The 24,917-nt window shown below is 28.6% G+C and overlaps 4 protein-coding genes across 8 annotated transcripts; 1 reads left to right on the plus strand and 3 right to left on the minus strand.

Annotated features, from left to right (window-relative positions):
• Positions 1 to 888: 888 nt before the first annotated feature.
• On the minus strand, positions 889 to 3,573 carry LOC106793136 (filamin A-interacting protein 1-like). 2 transcript variants are annotated; one of them, XM_014759814.1, is made up of 6 exons: positions 3,493 to 3,573; positions 2,192 to 2,368; positions 1,987 to 2,106; positions 1,862 to 1,912; positions 1,432 to 1,749; positions 889 to 1,360 (listed from the first exon to the last, which is right to left on the minus strand). In XM_014759814.1, the coding sequence occupies exons 2-6, from the start codon at positions 2,363 to 2,365 to the stop codon at positions 1,133 to 1,135; spliced, it is 891 nt and encodes a 296-aa protein (XP_014615300.1). In that variant the 5' UTR covers positions 2,366 to 2,368; positions 3,493 to 3,573; the 3' UTR covers positions 889 to 1,132. The 2 variants fall into 2 exon arrangements, with proteins under 2 accessions (XP_014615300.1, XP_014615299.1); XM_014759813.1 differs by lacking the exon at positions 3,493 to 3,573 and adding an exon at positions 2,783 to 2,912.
• LOC106793137 (mitochondrial import inner membrane translocase subunit Tim17-A-like) lies at positions 3,124 to 5,875 on the plus strand. Of its 3 annotated transcripts, XM_014759817.1 has the most exons (3): positions 3,124 to 3,388; positions 4,064 to 4,572; positions 5,678 to 5,875. In XM_014759817.1, exon 2 carries the CDS (start codon positions 4,075 to 4,077, stop codon positions 4,561 to 4,563), a length of 489 nt encoding a protein of 162 aa, XP_014615303.1. In that variant the 5' UTR covers positions 3,124 to 3,388; positions 4,064 to 4,074; the 3' UTR covers positions 4,564 to 4,572; positions 5,678 to 5,875. The 3 variants fall into 3 exon arrangements, with proteins under 3 accessions (XP_014615303.1, XP_014615302.1, XP_014615304.1); XM_014759816.1 differs by lacking the exon at positions 5,678 to 5,875 and having other exon boundaries at positions 4,064 to 4,847; XM_014759818.1 differs by lacking the exons at positions 3,124 to 3,388; positions 5,678 to 5,875 and adding an exon at positions 3,658 to 3,711 and having other exon boundaries at positions 4,064 to 4,940.
• On the minus strand, positions 4,999 to 5,705 carry LOC106793138 (snRNA-activating protein complex subunit 5-like). Its single transcript, XM_014759819.1, has 2 exons — positions 5,421 to 5,705; positions 4,999 to 5,305 (listed from the first exon to the last, which is right to left on the minus strand). The coding sequence occupies exons 1-2, from the start codon at positions 5,538 to 5,540 to the stop codon at positions 5,069 to 5,071; spliced, it is 357 nt and encodes a 118-aa protein (XP_014615305.1). The 5' UTR covers positions 5,541 to 5,705; the 3' UTR covers positions 4,999 to 5,068.
• Positions 5,876 to 7,864: 1,989 nt separating the features above from the next.
• LOC106793153 (homeobox protein Hox-A1-like) lies at positions 7,865 to 23,263 on the minus strand. Of its 2 annotated transcripts, XM_014759840.1 has the most exons (3): positions 22,029 to 23,263; positions 8,638 to 8,848; positions 8,465 to 8,558 (listed from the first exon to the last, which is right to left on the minus strand). In XM_014759840.1, the coding sequence occupies exons 1-3, from the start codon at positions 23,011 to 23,013 to the stop codon at positions 8,546 to 8,548; spliced, it is 1,209 nt and encodes a 402-aa protein (XP_014615326.1). In that variant the 5' UTR covers positions 23,014 to 23,263; the 3' UTR covers positions 8,465 to 8,545. The 2 variants fall into 2 exon arrangements, with proteins under 2 accessions (XP_014615325.1, XP_014615326.1); XM_014759839.1 differs by having other exon boundaries at positions 7,865 to 8,848.
• Positions 23,264 to 24,917: the final 1,654 nt, after the last annotated feature.

Genomic DNA, 24,917 nt, shown 5'->3' on the forward strand with positions numbered 1-24,917 from the left:
AGCGTTATATACAAATTAATTTATATTATAAATATAATTTGATTAACAGTAAAAATGGCAGCAAAAGATTATAGCTATTTTGCAGGTATGTATAATTTATTCTTACCTGAACTTCTTTTCGATGATTCTGATGTAAAATCCCTAATTTCTTCTGTATATATACCATTTTAATTCAAGCAATTATCTTTATTTTATCCATCTATTTTTATATTTTGATATTATCTTTGCTCCGATATAATGACTTTTATTATATTAATCTATCAGAAAGATTAAATAAGTCTCAGGTGGTCCGTAATTAAATAATTAATTAATTTTGATTTGTATAATATAAAAATATTCGATTGTTTTTGGAAACAAATATTTATCTTTTTTATTATTATTTTTTAATATAATTGAGCCCTTTATTTTGATAGTAACCTAAGTCCATTTTTTATTTTTTCCGCGAAATGTTTTTTATGACAATTAACTTCCAGTTGCAGATGTTATTACGATCATCAAAAAAAATATTAAAATAAATTGCTTAATTTTATCAAATGTGTTTTTATAACAGGTAAACAAATCTTATTAAATCAAGCCATTTAACAATTTTTTATATGTTCAAATTGTTGTCAATTGATACAATAATTAAAATAAATATGTATTGCGTCTAATAAATAATTTTTTAAAAATTTATATATATATGTATATTTATGTATAATAATTAAGTGAAGAAATTAGCAATTTTTATTTTCATCCTATCTCTAAAAATTATCAATTATCTCTGATTAAGATATGTGAATTATCAATTAAAATAGATTTCTTATAAAATCATTATCTGTTCACGTAGTATTTTGTAAATACCAAATCTTATCTATAATTAAGAGAAAAATATAATTTGCAATATATGTCAATGTTACATCATTTTTTACTTAAACAATATTTAGTTTTATAACAATACAAATAATGTTCCACTAATGTGTATAAACCATTATCATGCATTTTTAATTCTTATTCGTAATTTTGCATCTATAACTGTACACGTAGCTATTAGATTTAGAAATCAAATAATATACATAAATGACATTTCATTAAATTGATCATTAGAAATTTTTCTGTATGAGCTTTAATTTCTTCTGGTTTTAGTTCTTCCTATTTAATTGGCTGCAGGTTGATTTGATAATTCAAGGGCTCGTTTTTCTTCCGAAAGTAAAGTTATTTTTTCGTCATATTTAATACGTAAATCTTTAAAAAGATTTAATTGTGTCTCATATTCTTTCTTTAAATCAGAATTTAATCGTACTGCATCATCCATTCTAGACATCATCGTATTATGCTTTTCACGTTCTTCTGCAATTCGTGCTTCCATATTATCAACCTCTGCCTATAAAATACAATTAATTAAAATCAAACGTTCTTATTTTAATTCATATAACAATTAAATATAAAATATACCTGTAAATGTTTAACTTCCTTATTACGAATTTGTAAAAGATCTCTTGTAATAGCTACTACTTCCTTCAACGTTGATACTTGTATGTTAAGAGCATTGATTTGTTTTTCTTGATTAGCCATAATAACTCCACGATCTTCTAATTGCATTATTGTCTCTGTTAATTTATTTTTTAATTCAGTCAGTGTTACATGCGCAACACTTTCTTTATTGTTATCAACACTCTTAATAGTGTTAGCAACGAATGCTTCCAGATCAGTCAATTTTTGTTCGACTTCTACTAACTTTCTGTGATACATATCTCGTTCTATGATTCTTTCCTAAAAATAAAAGTACATTAGGGTATATTTATTATTAAATCAATTTTATAATTTTATCACATTTCTGATAGATATACATTAATATGGTTTTTGTAAAATTCTGGTAAATTACCTTTACTTCTTCTTCTAACTTGCATATCAACGCATTCTCACTTTTGCTTACCTGTGTATATAATAATTATAAAATAACAATTATATAATAACAACTAATTAATAGTACTAGTGTAATTTTTTTACCTTGTTGAATTCATCCTTAACAGTAACCGTATCTGACATCGACTTTAATATGAGATCATTTTTAGTAATATTTGAAGCATTAGATATTGTATTTTCATTCTCTATGTTTAAATTTTCATTCTAGATATAATGAATATGTAAATTTAAATATTTTTTAGAATCAAGATAGTTTCATAATGATTTTTTATTATTATACTCTTTTTACCAGTTTTGGTATATCCTCTTGTACTTTGACAGCATCCTTGTCAACGGTATGTAAAATTTCATTTTTTGCGTCTTGTAAAGAAGAAATTATCTTTGATTGATCTTTTTCATTATTGTTTATTGTATTATCTACGGATACACTTCCAACTGAAGAACATTCTTGAATTTCAGACATATTCTGTAAAACAATTATTTCTATTCTCTTTATTGAAAATTAGAAACTTTAGTGTACAAGAGAGTTTTAGAATCACTATGGAAACAACTAAAAAGAAGAATATTTTTTTTGGTATAGAATTATTGCAAATCATATGTGAATATAAATTATATAGAAGTATATATATTTTAATAAATAACTTTTCCTTGAAGTATAGTAATTTTATTATTTATTTCGAGATGCAGAGATACGAATAGGATTATTATAATATTTTAAATAAGTATACGTGTGTGTGTGAATATGTAACTTGATATCATATTATATACAAAAACGTATAGATATAATAAAAAGATCGATTGGTGTAAATATTGTACAAATAATATATAAGAAAATAATATTAAAAAACATGTTAAAATGAATTTTTACTATAATACATACTCAATTGTCATTCCAAAGTACTGGATATCAAGGACTAGCTAGAAATAAGGTGTATTTTTGGATATTGCCCGCTATTTCTATTTTAAACTTAAAAGAGTGATTGACCATGCGTATTTCGCATTTTGGTTCGATAAAGTAAGAAAGAGCGAGAGAGAGAACACGAATATTTAAAATAAATAAATTTTAATAAATTCATTTCTTCTTGTTTAGAATCTTAGATATTAAATTTTGAAATTGTAAATTTTATTTTTGATTTATCCACTAAGGCTAACATATTTTTAAATAAATTTTGTTGTAATAGTTTGAAATTAGAATTGTAAAAAAAAAATTCGCAAAAATTGTATTAGTTCGTAAATAATTATATAAAGAACAGTTTTTTAAATGTAATATTTTAGAAATTAAATTTCGTTTACTTTTATTCTATTGGATAGAATTATTTTTTGTGGTGCAAAAAATTTGCGTCTAATTTGCCGCTCATGATTTAGTTATATTATTCATGACGACACCGTGTACGTGAATTTCATAATAGTGTTACAGTAGTTATTTTTTAGTGATTATTAAAGATTATTGTGTATAAAGAAGGAATTACATTGAGAAAAATATTCAGTAAGCATTAAGAAAAATTATTACATATTTTTTTATAAAAAATATTGCACGTATCATTGATTGTAAACATTATTTAATGTGAAATAATGCGAAGTGTCACGTACATAACCTCACTTTTAATTCACGTTCCTCTTGCTAACTAGGTGCACATTGATTTACGTGTACATATTTATAATTTTGATCTATATAGTAAATTGTGTATGTATCATTATACTAAATATAGAACAAAAAGTTCTCGAATATTCATTTTTAAAATTTTTATTTTGTTTTATCTAGTATTGGAAGGTTATGAATTTAATAATATAAAATTTAATTTCTCAGAGGTTAGTACAGTTTAATTTAAGTTGATTTATATTCATTATTTTCATGTTAAATAATTGTTACTAATATAATTAATTATAAATTATTTTAATAAAATTTGTGTTAGATGAATTAGTGTTAATGATTGCAGTATTATAAAATGTTTGTTGTATAACACAGATCGATGATAGTTTGGTAGTTTTTTATAATAAAATAATGAATCAAAATTCTATAAACATAAAGTATAATATACAGTTTTATAATTATGTGTATTTTAAATTTATATTGTATGTATATTTGTAAGGCTAAATATGCGTATATGTATATATACATAAATTTGTAAATTGCGGTATTAACATTATTTGTATTTTTTAGATTATTAAATAATGGAAGAATATGCGAGAGAGCCATGTCCTTGGAGAATAATAGATGATTGTGGTGGTGCATTTACTATGGGTGCAATTGGAGGAGTTGTTTTTCAAAGTGTAAAGGGTTTTCGTAATGCACCCAGTGGTTTTAACAAACGTTTAATAGGCAGTTTTATGGCTGTAAAACAACGTGCTCCAATGTTAGCAGGAAGTTTTGCTGTATGGGGTGGATTATTTTCTATGATTGATTGCACATTAGTTCATTATAGACAAAAGGAAGATCCATGGAATTCTATAATTAGTGGTGCAGCAACGGGTGGAATTTTAGCTGCTAGAAATGGACTGCCTACTATGGCTGGCAGTGCTCTAATCGGAGGAGTTTTACTTGGTTTGATTGAAAGTGTAGGAATACTTTTCACACGGATGCAAGCAGATCAATTTAAACCACAATCGTTGGTAGATGATTCTTCGCATGTTGGTCCAATACCACAAGGACATCCTTCATAATAGAAAGGAGTATGTTAGATTTATAAAAACATAGCATGATATTAAAATATCAATGTTTAGTTATTATCGAAATAGAAAAATATTTTCTTGTTGTTTATCTTTTGCCAGTCTGAATTTGTATAGAATAATCATCTGAGGTTTAAGAATTATTTCAATTAATCTTTCAATTATATCTTTCATACAATCAAAAAGATTATTACAATGTGTACATGGAAGTATAAAATGTAACTTTTTATTATGTTATTAATGATTAGCAAATGGTCCAAAATATATCGAAGTAGTTATTTCTATTAGTTTTATTCTTATACTTTCTAATTGTGTATGTACATATTAAGACAATTTGTGTTGCCCAAAAATAATCATTAAAGCATAAATTATAAAACAATTCAGAGGTTATTTATCCATGTATGTAAAAATAACTATGTACAAATTTAGTTTTGTATTTTAATTTTATTTAATCTAAGTACGTACAAAAATATTTTACAAAGTTAGATCATTATATTCATTAGTTATTTATTTCATTTTCTAATATATCAGCCAACTCATAAAATGCATTGCTATTATTATCGTCTTCACTTTCTTCTTCATTAACATCCATTAAAAGAGGCACTGATAAATCTAATAGTTTTTGATTTGTAACTTGGTTATTTGTTTGCAAAGATGATTCTTCATTAGTATCTTTGCGAACTTCTTTAGTATTATTTTTTGCATTTATAAGACTTATTAAGTTTAATTGTTCAACCTGCAACATTGATAAATTTAAATGAAAAATAATTACTTCATGAAACAGTTTATTTTTAGTTTACATTATTATAAATGAATTTTATTATTCTTTATTATTGCGGTATAATTTTTACCTGAAGTGCATCTATTTGTTGGTCAAGTTTAGATAATACATTCTTGAGAACACTTCTTTCTTTATCAACTTGTGTTCTAAATTTTCTCAACTCCTTAAGTCTATTATATGTTTTACTCATTTCTTTTCAAATTCCAAATTAGTGTATTTGCGATAATAAATTTTTAATGATCTAAATTAATCACAATAATATAGTCATATAAGAGATAGATACCAATATTCATGAAAGAGGTTAGAAAATTATATTTATATTTTCAGAGCTGGTTAGACGGCGTTAGTATCGCTGTATCGTATCGTGAGAACCAATGGTAGACAACCATGAAAAAGTGACGGCAGTGATAGGTTAGAACTCAGTAACCAATGAACTTTGAGCAATTCTACAAGAACTATTGATACATGCTGTTTAATTATTTTCACATTGTACGCTATTAACATTCTAGGATTGTGATTAAGAAAAAAAAATTGTATATATTTTAAATGTATTTTTAAATATGGGATCTCATATATATATATATATATATATATATAATTCGCTAAAAAAAAGATAAGTATTAATATTTGATTAAAAAATTAACATAGATTTAACCAAGAAGGGGATTTCCTTTTGTTTCAAGAATAGAGATTCAAAATAAAAAGAAATATTATATGTATTTAATAAATACGATTTGTGTATGCTTGCATTACGATTTAATACAATAATACTTTATTTCTTTCTACATAGCTCTAAGAGACATTACAGATTACTCACAATTTTATTATTATTAACGGTAGGAATCTTTTAGGTACCAGAGCTCTATCGTTTTAATCACAATACATTTTTTTTTAACTCCGTGACTTTTTAATTTTTTTTTGTTAAATACGGCGACGCAATAAGATATTAATACGAGAACAAGTGAATGCGAATTTCTTTTTTTCGGTCTCTGTTATAATTTAAATGTTATTTTATCTTTGTCATCATTCACGACAATATGGTAACGAGTTGCCATATAAATACAATAAGAGAAAATTTATTTCTATACGATGGATATATATCTATCCATAATTGTTCTTTTTTTATTTTTTCAAATTAATCCTTTCTTTTTATAAATATTTAATGACTATAACGCAAAATATTGGAATAATAAAAGAAATAAAAAAGAAAATCATCAGTTTTTACAAATACAATATGTGCGTATTTGAAAATTTTAACGCAGATTTATATCACAGGGCTTCTTAAACTTTTCCATTTGGCGACTCCCCTTTACCCAAGCAAATATTTTTGCCATCTTAAGTAGAGGTTTTATACTATCTTCTCTTTCACTATTATAAATTTACAGACATACTATACTTGTAGCGTTGCTAAACTATTTTTGAATTAATTTTCGATCGATTCATGTCGTTATGTCAGAAGCCCTGATATAACGCATTCGTTTGCTTTTATAATTAGAACGAAGATAAATAAGTACGTTATTTTTTATAATACAAAAGAGTGAAGTTGAAAAGTTTTGAGAACCTAATCTTTATTAAAAGTTTTGAAAAGAAAAGTGATTTTGACCGAAAAACAAATTGTTCCTATCCGAGACTCCAAAACTTTTCAATCCCACTCTCGTATATGTATATCGTATCGTTGATTTTCGTTTATTATTATTTTTTGTGTATTCCTTTGCGAGTGTTTAAAATTTTCTTCAATTGATATAGATTAATGTTTTCTTCGTCATTTCCTTTTTGATACATCAAGCTTGCGCGCGCTCGCGTACGCACAATTCTATTTACATATAAATACACAAATATTTTTTATTTCTAGATTATATTAATCGCGTTATCGTGGTGTCACAATAACATATATAGATATAGTTTATCTTCTTATAATAATAATAATAATCATTATTTTACCTTTAAGGACATAATACTTCGGGAAATATGGCACTTCATTATGAAGAAACCTTTTTCATTTAGGGTTTATAATTAACGAGTCATCCTATACATTTTGATGTTACATATTACGTATATATATATATATATATATATGCTTATCATATATTTATATTTATGTATTTTGTTAATTGTTTCACGATATTTCATGTAGTTAATTTATATATCGTATATATGCTCTTGTGTGCAAATTTGTTTTTCGTTATATACGTTAAACCAACGTATTGTATATGTGTGTGTGTGTTTGTTGTATGTCTGTGTATATCTTTATATAGTATTAGTTATTTTGGTATGATGGTATTTATTTTAAATCATTTACAAATGTACATATATCAGTTCGAGTCAAAGAATTAGAAAAAACAAATTTTTTTTAGTCCACAAATCAAGATATGAATTATTTGAATTAAATATTATTACAGGAATAAATCGATTTGTATTTCGTTAATTGTATTTTTGTTGCATTTCTGTTTGATTTGATTTTTTCTCGGTAGTAGAATTATTTAATTTAAAATTAATGTTACTTTAAAACGCGTATTATTTTCTTTCGTTTTAATCTCACGAAATATCAATTAAAAATATCCTTACTAAAGATCATTGAATAAGATAATTTACAATGGTAACGTTGTAGCACGAAGCAATAAGAGCTCGCTCGTATATCATGTGTAATAATTTACATAACAATTAATCATAAGTATTCCCTGGGATTAAGACGAATGTTCACACTTGTGCTATCTAACTAACAAACTCTGAGAGTTGTATCTCTAGTTTAATATCAATTATAAGAAAAAATAAAAAAACTAGAACATGTTACATTTTAAAATGAAAACATTCCAGCCGTGACAAACGTCATAGTTTAAATAAGATCATTAGGAATAAAATTGGTGAACGAAATAGTATTTGTTTGTTTGTCTCATTGGCTAGATATATCAATTATTTGGTGTTCTCCAGTTGAAGAGTGTTCATTTAAGCAATCATCGTTTCTTTTTAAAACGAAAGATCACAAATGATCGAGTTAATCTTTGATCGATATAGGCGGTGATTCTCGACTATTGTCGCTTGTGAAACTTGATAAGCTAAGCCCAGCAATATTGTCCTGATTGGTTGTTGCTTGGTGATTGCTAGTCGGTGAATTGCTGCTACTCCTCGTACCAGTTAGTTGACTGACGTTTCCACCATCAGCCGGTATAAGACCCTCCTTCATCCTCTTCTTCTGCTTCATTCGTCTATTCTGAAACCAGATTTTCACTTGCGTCTCGTTTAGTTGAAGGGCCGAGGCTATTTCGATGCGTCTCGCGCGTGTCAAGTACTTGTTAAAATGAAATTCCTTTTCCAATTCGGTTAGTTGTTTGTTAGTGAAATTCGTACGACCGGTATTGTTGAAGCCACCTGTTATACCAGCTAATGGACCTCCAGTAAGACAGTTCACGGTACCACTCGTTGAATTTCCATAAACCGACGAATTTGTACCACCGACCGTGTTACCAATAAAATCACCAGCATTGTGAGCCGTCTTTGTGGCTGCAAACAGAACGTTTATCGTTAAATAAGCTTGAAATTTGATTATTAACACATTGAGTTAACATTTGATAAATATTACCTAATATAATTTTTAATCGATGTATATTAGAATTTAATTATTGGTTAAAAATTTTAAAACATTTCATGGAATAAATCGAACTATTTTTTAATTTTATACTCTCGCGTTCTTATAATTAAAAAAGTTATTAATCAATCAATTGGTATTAACCAATTATTGTATTAATTAGTTCTTTCGAATCGTGTAAGTCATTTGTTTGGATGACTTTGTATTAGCTACCGTTGAATACAAAGCGGGGCTTATCTTCTTACAATTAGAAAAGAGCGTGAAATATTATTGGAAAGCAATATGTGTAGTCTGAGATTAAGTTAAATCCTTTAAGTGACAGCCCTCTCATGTCCAACACAGCTGGTCAGTTCTCGGAAAGTAGTTTTTGGGGAGGATGACCTGTATAAGAAGGTGAACGGACGATAGGGTTGAGCCCTATGATTGGATCAAATTGCATCAGCTGTTATTAACAGATTATGTGCGGTTGTATATATTTTCGTTAGATTATTTGTAGTTATTTTTTTATACAAATAAATTAAATAAATGTAGGATTTTAAAAAATTTTATAATTATTTAATAATGTTTATGAATATATAGCTTTTCTTAAAAATTAAAGAAAATATATTTATGTAAGACTATTAATATATATATATATATATATATTTAATTAAAGATATATAATATTGTATGGAATAGTAAGTGTTTATAATCTATTGGATCTATAACTAATAATCGTTTCGTTTCTTAACTATTAATTTACTAATTGTCTCTATTACTTCTTAACTGAGTATTCTTTTATCAGCCTTACTTCTTTACTATTAAATTATCGTCATACTTCTTTGCAAAACTTATCTTTACATAAATCGTACTTTTTTTTTGCAAAAACACTCTTAACAATTTCTCAGCTTAGCTTCAATCTACATCATCTATATCGCATTGTCCTTTCGTTACGTATATTAGAAATATCTATATTTAAACTTATTTATAAGAAAAACGTCTTTAATTTATTCTACAAATATTAACGTACATATTCAGTAACGATTGTTCTCGAACATCCATATCTTAACCGTTCCTCGTCTTTATATTTATTCATACTTTCATTTTCGAATTTTTCCCAATCCCACATAAATAAATAAATGAACAAGAATTCGAATAATTATATAAAGAAAAACATGAAAATAATTTTACAACGACAATTATCGCGAGATGAAATAATTATATATAAATATATAATTTAATTTAGTTGTTAATTTTATTATTATATAAATATAATAATAAAATATAAATAATAAATATTTATTATTATATAAAAATATAAATATAATATAAAATATAAATAATAAATATTTATTATTATATAAATATATAATTTAATTTAGTTGTCTATAGGGGAAAAAATAAGAAAAAACAAAATGAAGAAATGAAACACCTCGAGGAAAGAAGGATAGAAAAAGGGACAGAGGAAGGGGGAGACTCTCGTTTGCACATTATGAAAATTAGGTTGTCATTTAGACTGCTGGTATGTGGAGATCAATTTATTTAATGGCTGAGGGTGGACGAAACTGTCAAGCCAACGCCTTAAAGTCACATCTTTTTATATCGGAGGCTAGGTACGTATTATGTGTATATTTACCATAAACTTTTCTTTTGTTCTTTTTTTTTTTGTTTTTACTCTTGACTCTTTTACACTTTTTCCAGACATTTCGAAAATTATTTATCCATTTAATGCGCGCGTTCGATTAAAATAATTTATTAGTTTCATTTCAATAGTTAGACATTTTTTTTTTATTTATCTGCGAATATTTAACTAGGTAATAATTTTGTTTTCTTTTTTGTTTTTAAATTCAAGCGTGAGAAAGAAAAGAAAAATTTAAACGAATTTGTTGACAAAAAATGTGACAGCGTAGTATCGTAAATCGTAACGCGAATCGTGAGTTTTTCTTTTTTTTTTTTTTGGAAGAAAACCATACGTAAAAAGTCAGTAACGTTCTGTCCGGTAGTCTTGCTAAGGTACTAAATTGACGAATGAGTCGCGAAAATGGGAAACATTTCATTCAATCTCTCCGTCGTGTCTGATAGAACTTGTCCAAGTTCATCATTCGGTTTGGAGAAGCCGTAAGCTTAATGGCCATGAGAACTAACTTCGAGAACGATGTGCTAGTTTATAAATAATTCATTCTTCTAGACGATACAAATTGTTATACAATATTTATATATATATATTTAGATTGTTTCCATGTTTTGCTATTTGTAAATTATTATATTTATACATTTTTTTATAGACATATAAATAATACAGGTATTATTATTTTTATCGTGTAGAAAAACAATAGTCATTGGTTGAAATTTATATTATTTTTTTGTTTATTTTCTTGAAAGTTGCATGATGCATACAATGTTTTAAATTTGTAAATTATGCGTCTTACACACACATCCACACACACAATACACACAAATTTTTTGTAAATATTTGAATATTTATTTTTATTGTGTAAAGAAACAATAGAGTCACTGATTGAAGTTTACATTCTTTTTTTATTTTGTTTTTTTTTTTTGGAAATTTGCTTAAAGCATATACAATGTTTCAAGTTAATATTGTGCAAATATTTTGGGATTTATTTTGATGATATAGAGAAAGATACTATAGAGTTTGTTAGAATCACATTGATTAAAATGTTTGCTGTTTGTTTTTGTAGTTGCGTGATGCTTAATACGAGTGCATCTTGACGATAGTTATAATCACAGTGAAAAGAGAAGATGATTGAAGGGCTGTTTCAGTAGATTATGAAAAGATAATTAACAGTGTCAACGCCTTCGTTGACTCAGCAATGTTAAAGTCCTTTCTTTATACCATCTATCGGTTCTTCCTTTACTTTTTAGTTCCACCCTCAAGGTACCCTTCTCCGTTCTACCAATTTCTCATTTATCCTCGAGACAAATGATTTCCGACTTAGGGTCGTTTTGCATAGCAATGGATTCGTATCGATGATCAAAGAATATTCCTGTCCTATTTGCTTCAACGTTTTCTTTTTTAATTTATGCTTTCTGTGGAAGTAAGAAAATAAGAAAATTATAAACTACCGTATATAAATAAATCAATGATTATTATTTTTCTATTGTCGGAAAAATATATCAAATTATGTCAATGTTTACTTTATACGTAATTCTAAATATATTTAAATAGGTTTCCATAGAAAAAAATAAAAAAGATAAGTAAATATGTACTAGAATAGTAATTAATCTTCATATAAATATTTATAATGCTCGAGTGAATATAAATTAATGTTTCTATTTAGATTATAAGTTTATCTCGAAGATTACGATATTCCATTTAGTTATGCTTATTAGATAACGTCTCATGATTTTTATCTTTACATTAATTCATTTATTACGCGCTATTTAATATAATTATGTTAACGTAATTAAACAGTTATCACAATATTACGATAATATATATTTTTTCTTTGATACGTTTCGTAAAGAGAATATACACAAAAATAGAGTGTATTAAAAAAAAAAAAAGATAGGATGAATGTTTCGATCAAATATCAAGAGACATTATTTTGTTCTTACTTCGAAAAATATATCACAGAGTTCAGATGTTATTCTAATATTTATTTAGGTACTTTTGCTCGGCGTTAGATCGTGAAATAAGACAACGATATCGATTAAAGACAGCTGTGTTTTCATATATGATTTTTTTATTTTTTTTATTAATCTTTTATATGACGTTATTAAAGAAAAATTTAATTTTTTAATCTTCGTGTGTGTAGAGATAAAAAGGAAAATCGAATATAATTGCGGTAATAGTTATTTAATTTAATCATAATTAGAAATGAGATGAAGCACGAGTAGAGTGTATCGAAATCTGTATTTCCTGTAACGTAATACCATAGTAGTATATTTCACCTATTCCTCCTCCTTGGTTTTATTTTCTAACCCCCACGCTTCCTTACTTCATCTGTCCCTCATGGCTTTTAGCCTTTGAATAATATTTGAATTGCATAATGTACTTTAGATCCCGCGCGAGGGTGTTGTTACCGCATAAGAGCAGATGATCTTGTGTGATGAAGGGATTGTTTACTGTTGGCTATGTCTAAGAGGAAATTCTATCTAATATACGTATACAATAAATTCGATGATCTCGCAATGATCTTTTATATTTCTAAAAATAAGATACATATATATATGTCTATGTCGATAATTATGATAATAGCATAAGTCAAATAATTACAAAAATTCATTTTATGATTTATTGTTTGGTATTACAATTATTTATAGTAATAGTAAATGATTTATTTGCGACTTAAATGAGAGTTACACATTAATATATTTATCAATTAGAATGATTTTTATTATAATACAAGTTTGTAAAATAAATGTTTTCAATTGTTGTACTTAGACCATTACTATAATTACTGGGATATAAATTTAATAATTAGGGTACGCAATATCTTACGTAGTATTTTTTTTTTTTAATTTTATTCCTTCTTTCATTGAAATATTTTCTTTTTATTCTAATCGAATGTAGTCAGATGTTGAGATAATTGCATCAAATGCAAAAGTAGTCGTACTACTAGATAAAGATAGATGAGGCTTAGCAAATTTTTCTATACCCCTTTTCCGATTCATGTATCGCTCTTTCTTTCTTTCTTTCTTTCTTTCTTCCTTTCTTTTTCTCTTTCTATCTTACCTGTCTTTCTTATGTTCTTGCATGCAGTAAGTAAAATAATAATATTAAGCTGGGTAAGATTTAATCGGCAAGCCTTTGAACGAACGTGGACTGGCTAGCTTGCTGGCGTGTACGGGTTGAAACCTTGCTCAGCAGTTGGATAATCGTCGTCTATTTTTTTCCTTTATGTGTGATGGTGAGACACATTTTATATATTATACATCTTACAATTAGAGTTTATGTATATTTACGTATATTTATATGTATTAACATATTACATTATACGAGTATTACATAATATTTCTTATATAATTTTGGAAATTTTTTAAGCAATACCACATTTTTAATATTATTATTATCTTTTTTTGTTTTCTTCGAATTTTTGATTAAAATTTATATTTTCTTACATAAGAGAGACCTGATCTTGAACTACGAATTTCTAATTTGATTTTCGTGTGTTTAAATCGATTAATTTATTTCATTTAATTGAATCTATGTCACTTAGGGTTAGAGTCAGAGTTGCATTTTGTTTGATTAATGTTATTAATTGTGTTTAATTTTATTAACGCTTTAGTGTTCGTTCGTAATTAATAAACGAAAGATTCATAGATTTGGTAAGAATGAAAACTTTCAATTTTTAACTTTTTTTTTGTCGGATATGAAAAATGTTTAGAAGAGAGGTAGAAAAGGCGTTAAAAGTCGTCGACATTTATCGCAAGTAGTATCGTGGTAAGCCTAACTTTAGCGGGGAATGTCCAAGCGCATTTACGAACCTACACGAAGCGCGGATCTTGTCGAACGTGCTGCACGCACCCCCTTTTATATTACGTTACACACAGAAAACACGTGTATATATATATATATATATATATATATATATCTATATTTATTCATATAGGTATTATATACCATTTTTATGTACGACTGTGACTCAGGATATTAACTATCATAATAATAAAATCAACGTGCTCGACAAGATACGACGACCGATGCGTGGAAGCTGAACAGACGGAATTACCTCGGTTTTATTTTTTTGTTTTTTTTTTTTTTTTATTTCCTTTGTTCGCGAATGAAAGAATAACATACGCGTACATATTATTATTAAAACTAGTATTAATAATCATTTATGTATATGTAAATTAATTTTTTTCTTCGACATATTTATTATAGATGTAACAATATAATGTTGTTAGATGTGATTATTATCAAACAAATATTCAATGAATTGATATATATGATAATGAAATTAGAAATTTTCTGATCTTAAACAATGATAGAAAATTCGAAACAAATTATTACTTATTTTAATTAATCGCTATCCTAGGATTTTATATAAATAAATAATATATAATATATTACTTAGTAAATAATTTGTTAAAAAAAGAAAATAATAATAATAATCGACAGGTAAAATTAGGCAAAGGATAGTCTAAGGTTGGTCGATGGTAATTCGTCGGAGGCACGGATGCGGTCAATACGAGTTAAGAGAGACCGACGTAGAAAGAAAGAGCGAGAGTGAAAAATAGAAAGAGAAAGAGAAAGAGAGAGTCAGACCAGTTGACTGAAGTACCGCGGAAATGAAAATCAGCGTGAGCGAGACACGTGGACAGGAGGGTGGCGAACTAACGAACGAACGAACAAACCAACGAACGAACGAACTAACGAATGAACGAAGGAACGTTCAGCTGGTAGTAGTAATGTTAGTTAGTGATGGTGTTGGTGTTGATGTTAGTGTTGGTATTGTAGTAGTGTGGCTCGTGTGGGATATGGGGTTGCCAGGTTCGGCGGGTGGCAGCCCTGTTGGAAACACGCGAACGATCCTCTGATCCCCTCTTGAGATATCGGCCACTCACTCACGCGTCCGGCACGTTTGCCGCGAACGGAACGGAACGGAATGGAACGGACCGGACCGGAGCGGCCGCGAACGCTCGCTCGCTTGTTCGCCTTTGCCTCGACCCAACTTCTCTTCTTTTTAATCTTTTTCTTATTCCAGGACACACGTCTCTCTTCGATATACGTATATTACTTATTTTTCTCTCTTTACTATTTTATTTATATATTATTTCTTTTCTCTCGAGACGTTCTCAGGGCCGCTCGTATAATCTTAGTGTCTTCTATGATTATGTTTGTTGCTTACTTCTTTTTTGTTTTTGTTTTCGTTGGGCTTAATTAATGTCATTTTTTTTTTATTAAGAAACAATAATTTCTACTTTGTTTGTGTTTTTTTTAGAAAAAATAATCTTTCTACTTTATCTTAATTATTTTTTCGTTTATATTTTTGATGTTTTTTATTTCAATTGTTTGGAACGCATCTCTTCTATGATTATGTTTGTTCCTTCCTTCATTTTTTTTTTTTCGTTGGGCTTAATTAATACAATTTTATTAAGAAACAATAATTTCTACTTTGTTTGTTTGTTTTTTTTTTTTTTAGAAAAAATAATCTCTTTACTTTATCTTAATTATTTTTTCGTTTATATTTTTGATGTTTTTTATTTCAATTGTTTGGAACGCAAAATATTGTAATATTTTTTGAGGAATAAATAGATTAGTATTTTTAAGAATCAAAAGGGATTTAATATTCAGGTAGAATTTTTCGATTCGAGAGTTTAGTTAACTCACGAACGGCGTGGCGTCCCTGAATACGTTCGGATCGAGAGTCGATAACGAAATGCATATTTTAAGGCTGCCTAAAAGGTGATAGTCTTCGAGGAAATGGGACGATCTCTCGGAAATGGGACGGGAAATCTCTGGGAAATAAATTTTATAGAATAATGGCGATAAGTATTATCAAGATATTGAAGATTTTCAAGAGTTTTAGTTGTATTATTATTATTTAAGATATATCGACGTTTATCGATGCATTTTTTTTAATCATATGTACGCATGAATTTTTATATTCCTCGAAAAACAGTTATGTTCGTTACTTTTTTATTGTATCACGATCATTGAGGAACAAGCAATGAAGTTTCCTGTTTATTCTAATTAGATGAAATGTAAAGTATATGTGTCAGATATTATTTTACAAGCAACCTATATAGTATGTTTATGTTAGCGGAACAGTAAAACTTGTTTAACTTGCTTCCTCATATAGTTATTTCGTAAAAAAACACTATAATAATAATGATATCAGCAATATTATATATATATATATATATATATGTGACGATGCAGATGAGGATCGCAAAAAATTATACTTGTTTACCAAGCTTTTCTTTTCGATTATTTGCCATGGAATGATAATCCAGTACTCGGTATAGATTACTTTTATTGTATCGAGATTTAAAAATAGTAGTAGTACTATTTTAGAATCTGCAATAGTAATGGTAGATCAATTTGACATTTTTACGATTGTTCATATTAACAAAAATAACGCGAATATAAAACAAAATAAATAATTTTCTATATTAAATTTGAACATTGTTCCTATGATACATGAGAATGGATTAGAAAATTGTTGTGAGCCTCAACAAAAATCCTAATTATTTTTTCATTTCGGTATAAAAATGAGTAATCGAAAAAAATTATTTGGATTAGATTGTAAAAAAAAACAAGGACGAAGAATCTCGTTGTTGGATAGGAAAAAAGAAAAATTAGACATCCGAGTAGATTTTTTTTTGCACACGACTACTTATTTGTCTCCGCATTTTCTCTTTCTCTCGATATTAGCAATCCCGCTATTGAGCGCATCGTCTGAGAAAAGAAATCGAGTTTAGTATGATAGATCGGTTGGCAAAGGCTGACAGTGTTGCGACGCTCATTCCATTTTTTTTTGTCGGGAACCCTGCGCAAGTGTCCCCAAGGCAGCAGCAGCCCCTTTTCGTAGCAGCCCTTGAAGCATCATGGAGTTAGGCGTCCCTCCAGAAGTCTTCTGTCTTTTGGACCCCCTGGTTCGTGTATACGAGTACGACAAGGTCTAGACTGACGAAGGGGAAAACGAGAGGTATTGTGAGATCTCCGCCAACCAAAAAACTTAACCAACCAAAATCTACCAGAGTCTTCCCACCAGATCTTCCTCCTGACCACGCCCATCCTCTTATTTTTTTTTATCGAATCTAACACTCTTTCATTATAATTATTAATAATTTTTTTGTTTTTATACTATTTCCATTGTTAAGTTTTAATTAATCTGCTGGTTTGTTTTTTTTTTAAATGAAATTCTTGGATTAGTAGCATCTTTGTTCTGTAGAATGTAATTGAATGTTATGTCAGAATTCTATGTACGAGGGTCCGTTGAAAAGGCAAAGCTTAATTTTGTTTGCAAAATAAAATAAAATGGTTTTTATGTTAGGCTTAAAACTTAATTTATCCCCGTATATCTACATAAATAATATTTCAATTTTTCGTGTAATTATCTATATTACACAATGCCAATCATATAATTTGATTACTAATAATAGGAAATTATTGAGTAACCAAATTTTCAATGATTCCTCCTCTGCATACATCAGATAGTTCTATATACAAGTTAATTCTTAAAATACAGTAAATAAAAATAAAAGTTAAATTAGCTCGTAGAAATAAGCTTTTTTTTAAGGGTAGAAAAATTCAAGTGATCATAGGAGAAGTAATTTCGTAAAGATTTGAAATGAAGTGGGTAATAGCGTGAAAGAGTAAAAGATAGAGCGATGAAGTTAGGGGTTTCATAAGAGAGGGTTGAGAAAATCACAGTAGGATTTGCATGTTTCGCGGCAATTGGTGCTTCTCACCCTTCTCGATTCTCAGGCTGCTGTTATTAATTCGATTATAATGAGCTATTAAGCGTAGTGCCGGTACCTAACTCCGACAAGCTCCATTTAACAAGCTTTGAACGAGAACGCTCTCTTTCACTTCTAGGAGAAAAGCATGCTAGACGGTTATACATGTATTTACATTGCTGTCCCGTATCTTTCGAGCAAGTTAATGCGAAGTTAGGGGAACCGGTCTAGTGTTTTAAGATGTCTCATTTCTTGCTTAACATCGATTCTGACGTTTTCACAGTTGCTTTCTGATACCCGGCTTAATCCGTTGTGTACAAAATATTAATAATTATTTCAAAGAATTCCACGCTCGATACTTCATTTATTTCTTTAAATAAAGATTTAAAGATCTTTTACTGTTATTTAAAAAATATTTTTTATTACATATTTTTGTGTTTTTTCTTTAAGTATTTATTTTTCGCGTTTCACATTATTTTATCATCTAAATTTCAGATTTTTAATAGGCCTTGTCGACTGCCTGTATATTTCTTTTTGTTTGACATGTTTCATGTTTTAATGATACGTCGAATAAAAATGTTCAAAACTACTTAATCATCGAACAGTTAATTTATCGCGTTAAGAAATTTATTTAATAAGTAAAGTTATGTTTTAATTTTTTTCTATTCCACATTGCTACGTTTGATAGAAAATATTTTTGCAGGACAACTTTGCACTCTTTTATATATTTTTATTTATTTATTGTACGCGTTTGTAAAAGTAACAATTAGAAATTTAATTCTAATTTACGTATACGTAATCGCGACAAAAAATGTGTGAGTGTACGTTTCAGATTTGACGTATATAAATCTAAACCGGTTCTGTTCCATTCAATATTTAATTCCGATATCTTAATATTATCCTATGTTAGTTTTTTCTCATCGATAATTAGTAGAAATCATTTGATTACTCGTTATTACTTTGTGTTAATGATTACGTATTTCCTTTTGATATTCCAACTACTTATCTATCTAAACATCGATCGATAAAAAAGTTTATTTCATTTTGATCGAGATGTTTTTAATGCAGATATTCTATTTATTATCTTTTATATTGTAAATCTGGATATTTCGAAGTAATATGAAATTCAAAATAATTATTTGTTTTTTTTTTGGAGAATTATTGACAATTTTAACAAACAAAAAAAATGTATTTTAAACAGCATAAATTTTATTATCAAAAATTTTAGTTATGATCGTTGAAAAATTGATTATTTATTTTATTTAATGTTAAAACGTTATTCGTTAAACGAATAATACACAATACGCGTATATAATATATTTTTTTCCTAAAAACATCAAAGAGAGTATAGTAACCTTATCGTTATCAGCATAAAGTTTTATTTTCTGAACGGTCATGATTTCGTCAGACAAATTTAGGTTCATGAATTCCCTTTGCAATGGCAAATCTTATCGTATTAGTTATCGTCTTATATTATTTATCGACACGTAGAATTTGGCTACCACGTTTGTTATATTTTTATGTTAGTAAATTTGTCGTTGTGTGATTAAAAATCTTTGGTATTTACAAACAAGGTGATTAACGTTAAGAATACAATTACGTAAATTTGTTAAATGAAAATATAGGAGTCCAAAAAAAGATTTAAATAAATTATATATAGATATATGTAAAAATTATTTAAATTATCTGGTACATGCCTTTATATTTTTTATATATTATATAAAAAAAAAAGAAAAGAATCATGTGATAAATATTTAAAAAAAAAAAAAAAAAAAAAGAATAATTTTTTTTATTGTACTTGTGCTTGTAAACACGATTAAAAAATAGCGTTTGAAATAAATTTATGTTGCATATATGTCTTTGAATTTTTTGAAAAGTATCGAGATCTATCGTAAGCAAACGTTTGTATATGAGAGATAGTAATTCAACGAGCGGCGCTTCCACGCTTGATTTATGATTGTACTGGGTAGGACATTCTCGTAAACCTCGAGTATCTTCTGTTCCTCGTTTCGTGTGCATAATCTTATCTATTACGTTTACGAGTGTCGCATAGGCGTAAACGGTAGTCAAACTGTTTGGCGTGATAATGTTAAGCTATGATTGTAGATCATTAATAATAATGTTTTTTTAAATATATCATTTCATTATTTTTATTACACGTGGATATATATATTTTTTTTTATTTTTAATTATAGAAATTATGAAAATTTTTTTGTTATTATTTTTGTTCACATTTTTTAATTACGTATAAGTGAGTATTTTTTTTTGTTAATCATAAAAATTAAAAAGATATGTATTAGGAGAAATATATTATATTATTATACAAACTTTCACTACAGTCTAAATATATTTTCTTACTTGTTTTTTTTATTATAGAAAAGAAGAAAATATTAGAAGAGATATTTATTTGATTGTTTTAAAAATTGTGTGTATTCCTTGTCTGAGTATTCTGTTGTTGTTTTTTTTATTACAAAAATTAAGAAAATATTAGAAGAAATATTTTACTATTATTTTAAAAATTTCATTATTTTTTTCTATTTTATTTTTTTTGTCTTTGGAAAATAATATATAATGTCAAGAATGCAATGATAGAATGTTTAGAAGTTCAAGAACGAGGTGCTTTACGTTCTTGGAAGCATGATTTCGACTCGTGTTCTCGATTTAACTAACGACATGACCTAATCGCGTCTCGTTGAGAATACTTTACATGAATTCATGTACAAACGCGATATACGAACTCTAATCGACCGATTCTAAAGAGAACTTTTCACTTGGGTGGCGAGTTCAATTAAGATTGACGCACAAGTGAAATGTGACGTACATACGTTTCGTTGATTTCTCTCTTCTTTTTGGTAGTAATAAATATATGTAAATTACATCTCCTGCGTGATTTATAAATAATTCTAAGAATAAAATTGTGACGAGTTATTCCTTTTCCGTAGTGTGAGGAACGTTAAATCTTCAAAGTTTATGTTAATTTATGACAATCATTTCTATGTTATATTTCTTTTCTTTTTTTTAATTACAATAAAAGAAACAAATGTGATTTAAAGTTTTCAGTATTAATTCAATTTTAATATTAATTGCAAATGAGATTAAATTTCAATGGGAATCAAAATGTTATTTCTTTTGTATTATAGAGTGAACTTCGAATAATCTGCGAATTATATGTTTCCAATATTGTCAATTTAAAATAACATGTCTTTCGTAATTATCGATTCATTATGCACGATTTGCTACGCTTGTGTATCGTTTCTTACGTGTTTTTTTGTTTTTTTTTTTATTCGTTTCTTTGATGCAAGTATGTGTATTAGTATAAACATCCACCTATATTCGTCGTTATATAAAACCTATCAGGAATTATATATAGGTATATCATATTATTATACGTATGTAAGTTAAATATATAATTGTAAATCTTGCGGTGTTTCTTAATCGCGCGCGCGCTGTTTCCGTTCAATTAAATAATATTTTATAATTATCACAATGGATTATTTAAACTTACAGAGACAGATATGCAATTAAGTTATAAAATAACAGAATTTTATAACTATTCATTTGATTTAATTTTTGCTTATCGAACATTAGCTTTTAATGATTGAATAAAATTGTTATTTATTGAGCTTCGTATGTTCTATATTAAAAATTATTACTATTATCTTGATTGTGTTTATGTGTTATTATTATCATTTGACTAATTTCGAATGAATGTTAATTACCTACTTGAAAATAGAAAGGAAAACTTACCAACAGGTTTGGGAACGTTTCTTTTAACCTGCATCCATTTGTAAGTAGGTACTTGAGTCTGCTGCTGTTGTTGTTGCTGTTGGTGCTGATGAGAGTGTTGCTGATGATGAGGGTGCTGAGGATGAGGGTGTTGTTGCTGTTGTTGGGAATGTCCTGCTTGTGGGAGAGCGTGATAAGATGTTGGATCACGATTCTCTTCTTTGTAATGTCCCGTAGGATGTCCCGGGAACTCGTTCTGTCTGATTGGTGCATGATAATGAAGAGAATCTTCATATTGGTGAACGTAATTAGGAGTAGCACCGATTGGTATCTGATATTCAGGCTCGTGTCGATGATGAGAAGGATGATGATGATGATGATGATGACTAGAGGTTGGTTGGTGCAAATCAATTTCCGTTCTTTGATGGGTTTGTAGGGTAGCTGTTTGATGAAGACTCGGAGGATGATGGTGGTGGTGGTGGTGATGATGGTGATGATCCTCTCTGAAGGTGTTTTGCTGTACATGGTAACTTTGATGGGGTTCGTTCGAGCCATGGGATCCTGCGTGTTGTTGTGGGTGTTGTTGCTGCTGTTGTTGTTGTTGTTGCTGTTGTTGTTGTTGCGGTTGTTGACCAGAGTATGTCGAGGAAGAAGCATAATCAAGATTGGTATAACTTAAGCCGTTCTCTGACGAAATGATTGCCGTTGTGGTACCATCCTCGTGCAGTACAGCTCCCGTCGGCGAGTAGAAACTTTGAGGTGGTGTACTCGACGAAGCACCAGATTCCGCAGTCAAGAAACTCTCGGATGATGAAGATGAGTAAGGAGCCACTGCAGTCTGAGGATAGTAATGACCTGGCGCAAGATCAGGCGATGGTGGTACAGACACATGACCACCGACGGTAGAAGTCTGATGATGGTGATTCCCTTGACCGGCAAACACGTAGTTGGGATATGAATCTGGCTTACCGTAGGTCCCGTACATGCCCATGTCCATCATCATCATCCTTCTGGCGATGAAACGAATACATCAACGACTCACAGTCCACCACCACGTTATTCTTCACTGTTCACATCGACTGAAAATAAAAGTCTTAGAAGTTCTTCAACATAGAGAACTCAACTGTTCTCTACATCGTTATAGCTCAACAACACTTAGATAACACTTTCAGAGAGTCTAATTAATTGAATTTAATCTTAATTTATCACAATCGAAAGATTAATTATAAATTTAAAGTTCTTTACAAGTTCATCCGATATCACTCATCGACTACTACATCGTAATATTTTCAATTTTTCATTATAAAATATATAAAAATAATAGCTTTGCAATGTTTTTTTGTCAGTACATTGTCAACATAATAAAATTATAAGATCGGGAACGATAAGTACGCTATCGTACGAGACACGTTAGTCAAATACGTTCTAATTATCGATTCGAGATATAACAATTTATTCAGTTAGATAAAACACTTTGGATAGTCGATTTTTTATCAGTATCACAATGTCTCCGATTAGTTGTAGTTACACTGTAATTCAATAAGATATCTTGCGGTTAGACAAATTTATTAAAACATATGTTTTTCTTATGAATGGTCAAATGAAACACTTTGGATGTTAATTGGTGTTGCATCAGAATAGTTAAGAATAAAATGTGGGAAGCGTCGATTAGTGATTATGTGGAGAAAGTATGCACGAGTCGATGTGAACGACGAGGCCCGCTCAACTGGACTGGCTAGGTCGTAGCTTGCACGCAGGTGAGACTGACCCGAAGAGTTTAGCTGTGTCCAAGTTCTCTCTTTTTCTCTTTCTCTCTTTCTCTCTCTCTCTCTTTTTCTCTTGTTCTTTCTCTCGCTCAGGCTCCCCAGACTTTCCCCCTGTTCAGGGCAGATACGTTTGGAGCAGAGAACGTGGCTAGCTTCAGGCGGCTACCTAGTATCATGGGCGTTGCTTAAATGAGGGTCACGTGGTACCACATGGGCGGTACCAACCAATCAAGTACGAGTCTGCGCGTCCCAAGTTCGCGTCCGCATGATGGATCACCCGCGGTGGATTTTATTTTCCGTTCATTCTTTTTATCTGCCGCGCTGCAGTTGACACTTATCGCACAGCCGAGCTAGGTAGTCGGATATTATATATCGGTACCCACCTTTTGTAGAAAGAGAGAGAGGGAAAGAGAAAGAGTCTGTCCAAAGGCAAGTCTACCTCCCTGTCACACTTTATACTGGTCTACCTATGTAGTCTTCTTCCTTTAGGGTAACGCGCTCATCCCTTTTCCTTATTTTCCAAGGATTTATCTGCTAGCATACGTGGCTCACCTGTCTTTTTTCTTCCAACAATGTCCTATGTTCTTTCATGTAAACCATTTAATTACTAATTCTTCCTAAATACAATGAACCTGGATGATACTTGGATGTTTGGTCATTAAATTACGATTCATCTTTTATTTCCTTTCTTATTACGTTTAACGAATGATTTCTTGTTTTTATTATAAAACTATAACTTTAAGTTCTATTCAATGTTATTAGAATTAATTTAATCTAGAAATATTATAGATTGATTTGTAATTCGAAGCCTCGTCTTAACTTGCTAGTATTGGAAATTACGTTTTTATTTATCTATTTTATTATAAATTTACCTAATTAATTTTTGTTTATAATTAAGTAGATGTGATTTGACTACAATTACCTAACGCAACCTTGTAACACAGATCAAAAAGATCTTTCAATAGATTAGATTATTAATTTATTTGTGTAATAAGGATTAAAATCAGGCTTAGAAGAATATTAAATTTCTTATTATTTTGTAGCTAATATATAGAATAATGAAGAAGTTAGAAATATAAATATAAGTTTAGTGATCACTATATAAGATATTAATGTTACATTCGAATTCGTAATACGTCCAATT

Source organism: Polistes canadensis, unplaced genomic scaffold (genome assembly GCF_001313835.1).
Source record: "Polistes canadensis isolate GaletaPanama2010 unplaced genomic scaffold, ASM131383v1 scaffold_11, whole genome shotgun sequence".
NCBI classification, from domain to species: domain Eukaryota; kingdom Metazoa; phylum Arthropoda; class Insecta; order Hymenoptera; family Vespidae; genus Polistes; species Polistes canadensis.